General features: G+C 39.2%; 1 protein-coding gene across 1 annotated transcript in view; it reads left to right on the top strand.

The window, feature by feature from the left end:
• ovol1a (ovo-like zinc finger 1a) overlaps positions 1–6,745 on the top strand; it is an 8,458-nt gene extending 1,713 nt beyond the window's left edge. The window contains exons 2-5 of the mRNA XM_020624283.1: positions 4,443–4,672; positions 5,178–5,390; positions 5,747–5,891; positions 5,974–6,745. Of these exons, the coding sequence (XP_020479939.1) occupies positions 4,443–4,672; positions 5,178–5,390; positions 5,747–5,891; positions 5,974–6,311 (926 nt within the window). The 3' untranslated portion in view covers positions 6,312–6,745. The remainder of the gene's footprint in view (positions 1–4,442; positions 4,673–5,177; positions 5,391–5,746; positions 5,892–5,973) is intronic.
• The last annotated feature ends 1,000 nt before the right edge of the window (positions 6,746–7,745 follow it).

The following is a 7,745-nucleotide window of genomic DNA, read 5'->3' as shown; positions in this document are numbered from 1 at the left end:
ATGTGTAAAAAAACAATGAGACAATTCACAGTCCCGTTAAAAGCGTATTTAACAGAAGCACACAGGCTTGATCCACAGCACCCGTGAAGCTTTGAAAGCTTTTATATGCACAGAAAACTGACATTTCCCACAAGAACATATATTTAACCTATAACAAACAGACAAGTGGCCGTGCGTAATTACGCATAGTTAACACTCCTTACCAAACCCAGCAACGGTCTCAGCTAAAGTTTCTGGTATGTGCCGCTACTTGATGTACCTGCCTGGCGTGTATTTTGTGTGTGCGACAGAAGAACACACACACGCGCACACACACACACACACACACACACAAACAAAGAGCTATGATAATTGCCCACAGAAACAGACGTGTTGATTACGTGTATGTCGCAAGATGCAAACAGCTTGGACAGTTTTCTGTGTAGGTGTAGGGCTTTTTTTTATTTTTTTAAATCTGCTAATCCACAAACACGTGCCAGAGCCTGTTTCTGATGGGTCATCAGTCTCAAATTAGCCCCTGTTTAGTCTATAGTCTGGTGTAGCCTTCTTAATTCCAGGCACACATAGGTTTTCAAAAGTGAGGCTACTAAAGGATGAATTTAATTAAAATACAAAATAGAAAAAGTGAAATAAGCACCAATATCTATGTGATGTTTCAGGGTTCAAAGATCCAACAGCAGTGATTTTCTTTGTAACATAAATGAAGCTTTAGTTATTAACTTTATATGTTTTAGAAAATATGCTTTACTTTCTTAATGAGAGTTGTATATAGAGGAAAGTTGTCACTTTGACGTCTGTATAGTGATTATAATATACCCCTTTGCAATATATAAAATGTCAAAGTATTAAAAACTGGCTCTTAAATACATATCTTCTGGCAAACATGTCTGTTTTTCAAATCAGTTAGCTTCACTCTTTTGGGCTTTGGCTAAAAGGAATTCAAATAGAATTAAATGGACAGGATTTGTAAATGAATAACATGTTCGGGGGCTTGATGCTGGAGCCAGCAGCTGGCTAATGTAGTTTAACATAAGGACTGGAAATGATGAAAACAGCTCGCCTCGCTCAATACCAAAGTCCACCAGCCTCTCCAAAGCACACTCCCTAATAGGCTGCATCATGCTGTAGCTTTTTTGTTTAATATAAAATAAACTATTTAATTATTGGTTGCACTTTCATTTACAAATTAAACATAATGTATTCAGTTATTTGCTTTAGAGGTGCTGGATAGGTTCCTCCTGACAGAACTGCACCAGCTGGTTCCACTTGTTTCTAACTTTTTGTTCTAAGCTAAGCTAAATGTCTGCAGCTTCATATTTAACACACAAACATTAACATCAATCTGTTCACGTTGTTCTTAGCAAAGAAGGAAATAGGTGCATTTCCCATAATGTTTAGTCGTTATTACACTGAGTTACACAGGTTTCCATCTGTTCTGAGGCTGCTGCAGGGTTAATGTTTATTGGATGGAAGGAAATGTAACGGACCCTACTGGCACACACGTACGCCCTTAGCAAACACACACACATACACACACACCCTGTGCTTGATAAAGTTATCTAAAGATTGTTGACTCTTTCTCCCAGCTTAGCGGCATTAAACAGTCTGAAAGAAAATACTGAGTTCAAACAACACAACTGACTTATTCTCACTCTCTGTCTTGACTGAAGGAGAAATACTGGGGTACTTTGGAACCCCCTCACTCCACCTCCCTAATGCACACATATACCCAAACACACACACACACACCTCATTCATTGGTGTTGGAGGAAGGAGGGGTGGGCAAACAATACAACATGAGATTAAATGTCCAGCCAGCAGCAGTCACCATGGAAACCATCATCATGGAGCAATAATTATGAAAGATTTAAAAGCACTGGAGAAATGCTGTCAACTGGTCTGTGAGCTGAAAACATCTGATCACCATAGGTTGTCTGAAGGATCCCTCTCTCCTTCATAGACATCCTTTGTGTGATATATTTTAACGGTACACAAGGCTATAGGTAAAACTGGTAGTTCCTCATGAAACTAAGTTCAGTGGAACAGTTTTTAATTGTAGGGTTAATGGTTCAACATCGAATCCAGATGCTCCTGGAAACAGCGATTGATTTCTGAATGAACAACAGGTATCTGAGTGCTGATCAATGAACTGGCATAGCATTTGATCATTTTACTTTCAAAGTAAGAGTTTTTACATAACTCTAACCGATGCCTTACAACACACAGGTCTAATAAGTTAAGTGCTCAGTGCCTGCAAATCACTGTCTTATTTATTTTTTATTGTTCTGGGATTTTACAAGGTCAGAATTTAAGACTTGAATGTTTTTTGCTTTCAGGTCTGTTTTGGTTAGTGTTAGATAATCGTTAGATAGAAATGTTTTTTTTTCTCAAATTACTGTTTTTATATCGTAATTTTAAAATCTTTGGGTTTTGAAATGTTGCCTTGAAAGAAGGATTTAAAATAGCACCTCGGATATTTCTCACTGTTTTCAGATACTGCGCACCTAACAGTTCATATGTTAATAAAGAAAACTCTCAGTTAAACCTATTAAATTAAGGTCTCATGTTTCTACAGCATAATGGAAACATTCAGGAGACATTATTTGTGTTTTGTAGGAGTAGAAAATATAGTTTTTTGGAAGAAATTCCATTTGCATCATCAGCATGAGCGCAATTAAAAACACAGCTGAAATACTAAAAGTAGCATTTGCAGATGTAGTAGCCAGTGTTGTAGTACTCATGTTTAGGACTCAGACTTGAGTAACGGGGACTTGACTCGAACTTGACTCAGACAACTTGTTGGTGACCCGAACTTGACGCAGACCTGAACACTGGGGACACGGGACTCAACTCAGACTCCAGGTTTAGTAAGTCGACTACAACACTGGTGGGAGCAGCATCTTTCTTTAGTTAGAATGTTATTTTAACAGTAAGGATAATGTAATGTCTGGGTATTGAACCTTGGCACTTTTTTGGTGCTGACTAAAACCAGGACTGTAGCACAAGTTTAAAAAAATGGTTCAAAATGTCATTTAGTTCCTGATTTAAATTATACCCAGCCCAAGTCACTGTAAAGTCATTATCAAAATCTGTGGAGGTTCTACGAGTCACATCTCTTCAGGGGATATAAAAGGGGACCAGCTACTGGCGCAGTGCACACAGAGCTGTCAGGGTGCGTCAGTATACCGTTACCTCTGCTGGTTGTTATGTGTTTTCATCTTTTTAGCTCATCGAGGAACTTCATTTGCATTCACATTTGAGTTTTATCTGCTCGAGGCCCTGCAGCATCAACTGATTCATTGTCTTCACTTGGCTGAACCACACCTGAACACACACACACACACACCACACACATCTTGTACATACTCAATAGTTGTACATACTGTATGTTGGAGGGTCAGTTGACTCTATGACTATAGATCCGTCATTTCTCTCTGTCTCCCTTTTTCAGGGGTGTTTTGTTATAGTGTGCCCATACACACCACAAGAACACAATTTCTTACGCATACACACACCCACATCCACACACAGACAGGCATCCACCTCTGTGGAGGTGGATTGTTTGAGGAAGGTACAGAGCTGGTGCTGCAAGACTGTCTGGTCCGACAAGTCTAACTGTAATGGAAATGTGTGTGTGTGTGTGTGTGTGTGTGTGTGTGTGTGTGTGTGTGTGGGCACATGTCTACATGCAAAAATAAGTTACACAAAACAAAAGGCTAAATGTGCACACCCACACCCACACACACACAAATACATGCACATATTGAACTCTGTGTGTTTGCTAATTGAGAGACTGTGCAAATATGAAGGGGCGCAGGCCGACTGCCTATTGTGAAACTAGAGTACAGCAAATATCTGTCATGGCATCGTTCTCTCTCTCTGCTCTGCCTTCTCACCCTCGGTTCCCTTTGTTTTCCAGTTTTAAAGAGATTTCTTGTCTTTGTAAACCTGTTGTTTTAGTTATGAATCCTATGTTGCACACTGGCAACTGTAACAACAAAGACCTAAAAATATAAATGGCAAGTTTAAAAACTTGATTGATTTTCACTCGTTTCTATTTTCCTTTTATTGATTTATCGCTGCACAGGATGTGAGGTGCTATAAAATTCATACAGAAGCCAATTTAGTGATTTAGATGACAATTATTATTATTAACCATAATCATTTGATTATCAGAGCAGCTGCCAATTAATATTCTGTTGCTCTACCAATCAGTTAATGGACTAAACATTTCATCTTATTTCCCCTTTAATAATAATGAGAAGCAAATGGTAAAATATACAGTAAACTCCATGTAAAACATGCGTGTAAAAGTAATAGTAAAACTAAATCCAGTAAAATAAACGGACCAAGTAAAATCAAGATAGTGTTCTTTACAATAAGGTTGTATTTTAGAAAGAGATTTGCATCAAAATATGACTTTTCACCTCTCTCCTTTATAGTCTCCATCTTTCCTCCATCTGTCCTGAAGATGGAGGCTGAAGCCAGCCCTGCTGAGATGACACCGCTCTGCCTCAGCAAACATCCAGTATCTGACACGCGAATGCACGCTGAGCTGCCGTCCAGCACGGTCTTGGGCCGACCACAGAGCCCGGTAGATTCATCTGAGGAGAGGTCAGAGGTCAGGAGGAGGTCGCAGGGTGGCTCCACATATGTGCGATCCAAAATCAAGGTGAGGGAACAAGTAGGAACTCAGTGTGAAAAATATTGGTGGGGGTATTTCCATACTATGTTTATTATATATATATTTTTAATACATTACATTCAAACCATGGCTGCTTTGCCTGCAGCTCTTTGTTTTTGTAGAGAAGTTTGAGCTGTTTCTTCTTGTATCATTAGAGGACAGTGGTCACTCTCAAAGTGTTAACGTTTCTTAAATTTTCAAACTTTCCCATGCTAGTTCTGACTATAAGCAGGGAGGAATTTGTGGATATAAAATGGACATCTCTCAGTCAAAATTTTAAATGCATCTCCTAAAGAGCCGCTTAACTGGCTCAGGTAATAATTAGATGTGTGCTAATAGCTATTAATGATTTCATTTTGGATTAAAGCTCAGCACTGTTGCATCTAAAATGCTCGTATTTAGGAAAATCTTGGTTTTATAATTACAAAGAAATGAATTTAAAATATTTTACCAATGCTAGTAATAAATGTGTTGTCCTCTCTTTCCACCACAGGTAACTACAGGCGAGTTACCCTGCAACCCCTCTCCTCCTTCTCTCTCTCTTCCTCATATTCCTACCCCACCACCTATGAACTCAAACGCTACTCTGATGCCTGTTGCCTCGACGTCAACCCCCATCACCCTGGAGGCGGTCTCCACGGTGACCAGATCAGCAGGTCAAAGTCAAAGTTTGTCGATGGGGACTACAGTGACCTATGTGTGTCAGGTATGCCATCAAGACTAGAGCTCCAGTTTTGTTCAAGCTACAGCTGAAATCCAGGATGCTTTAATTTTAAGTTTACTCTGAATGCTCTTCATTCTCTGCTGTTTAGAAGTGTTTATGAAATACTGATTGACATTGCCAATAAAGTAAATGATATAGGGGAAATAAAATACACTCATTGTATTTGTCAGGCATCACAAAATCATTTGTTGAAAAACACTGAATGCAGATATAATTTTGATTGTTTACAAGAAAACTCCACATGGTATCTTTAATGTTGTAACTGTGCAATAAGCCCCTCAGATGGCTGAATCCCAAAGTAAAGTGAAATGGCCCTGATTGTGTTTTGTTGCATGTAGGTTTGCCAGAAGACATTCCAGTTCCAGCGAATGTTAAACAGACATGTCAAGTGTCACAACGAGACAAAGAGACACCTGTGCGATTTCTGCGGCAAAGGCTTTAATGACACCTTTGACCTCAAGAGACACGTACGCACACACACAGGTAGCTACACGCGACACAATCCTGTAAACACAGAGGTAACAAATAGAAGAAATCTCATTACTTTTATATATATTTTAAATAGGTGTCCGTCCCTACAAGTGCACCCTCTGCGAGAAGGCCTTCACCCAGCGCTGCTCCCTAGAGTCCCACATGAAGAAGATCCACAGCATCACCCTGAAGTATGCCTACAAGGAGCGGCGCAATAAGCTGTATGTGTGCGAGGAATGTGGCCACACGGCAGGAACGCAGGACGAACTGCTGATTCACCTCCACTCCCTTCACCCCAACAGCCCCCTGTTGAAGGGGAAGGCTGCAAGGAGAACAGGGGGGGGAAGAGATGGACAGTCAGCGGGAGGGTCCATGCCAGACTCTCCTCAAGGACCTGATAGTGATGATACCACCGGATCAGCAGGGCAGTAGAGGGGAGGAAGGCCAGAAAGATCAGATCATCAAAATAAGCTCAGAGGGATGGATGAAGGATGGGTGGATGCATTAAATGATGGATGTCTGAATGAAGTGACACAATACAGGTGGTTGACGAGTCAGATTACACTGCAACAGGGAAGGTAAATGTACTGTGTGTAAAAATGTACATATTTATAAATGTGTGTGAATTTGGGCATCTGTACTGTATATAAAGATGATTAAGGTTAAAATCATGCTCCAAGCATGGCCAAGACTTTGACTAATATATATTTTTAAATAAGATTGTGATGGATGTGGATGAGCTCATTATCATATGTGACAGTACCAACATATATTTTTGGTTTTATATTGGTTATGGACATTACCAGTGGGCTATATAGAAGTATACATATTTTCTATTAAAAAACCTATTAAAGGAAATTATATATTGCACAATAATTCTTTTTTGCTTGTTTTTTGTGTGAGATAGAACTGGTAGAAAGGTGGTATAGTTTAAGACCAGAGGATTTCAAAGAATATGTTGAGAAATTCTAAACGGACTATTTCACAGGCTGCAAGTTTGTAAATGATTGCTTCAAGAAATGAGGCTACTGGTTAGCATAAACAACTTACCCTCATTTGGTGAGGATTTATAGAAATGCCAACAACCTGCAGTGGTTTTGCACGTTCCCTGACCAACAGCCTTGTCGATAGGTTTTCTAGGTAGCCAGCAAAATGTTAAAATGCCAGGCACATAGCATCCCCTAAAACCACAAATTGTTAATAAATATTTAGTAGAGTTTGGACTGTGTGACATATCATATTTAAGCTGCTTGCTTTTATTATAGAAATACTTTGGAATTCACAAAAGAAACACAAATCCACAAAGTACCTTATTTTGCCTTTCAGTCCAGCCAAGCCCCAGTTTGCACTTGAATGTGTTTTATTTGCTTCAGTAAAGTGAATTGTGCTTTATGTGAGCTCTTCAAAGTGTGTGAGTGCATGAAAGATGGCTGTGTGTGGTTTACAAGGAGAGAGACAGTGGCTAGAAGGGTGAGGTTGAATTCCTGGTCTCTGTTTGGTCTTGTTGGAGGATTCCAGCAAACTCCCATCAGCCTGAGGATACATGGAGGCGGATTGAGATGACAGCTACATAACGGTCTCTAACTGACACTGATTGTATTAAAGAAGGATGAAAGTCATTTGATTATTTAGCTAGGACTCGTTTGAGGTTTTACAGACCAAACAACAGAATTTTAATACAGAAAATTATTATTATTATTATTATTATTATTAAATTATACAAATGAAAATAACTCGGCTGCAATCCTAATTATTTGTTCTATTGTTTTGTTACTTTTATAAATAAAATGACTATTTTTTAAGACAGTATAAGTCCATCATACACTGTATATCCACATTCACATTTTTGTGCAAAGAGGAATTCTT

The sequence above is a fragment of the Monopterus albus genome, unplaced genomic scaffold, assembly GCF_001952655.1.
Source record: "Monopterus albus unplaced genomic scaffold, M_albus_1.0 scaffold324.1, whole genome shotgun sequence".
Taxonomy (NCBI): Eukaryota; Metazoa; Chordata; class Actinopteri; order Synbranchiformes; family Synbranchidae; genus Monopterus; species Monopterus albus.
This window is presented reverse-complemented; position numbering and strand designations above follow the sequence as displayed.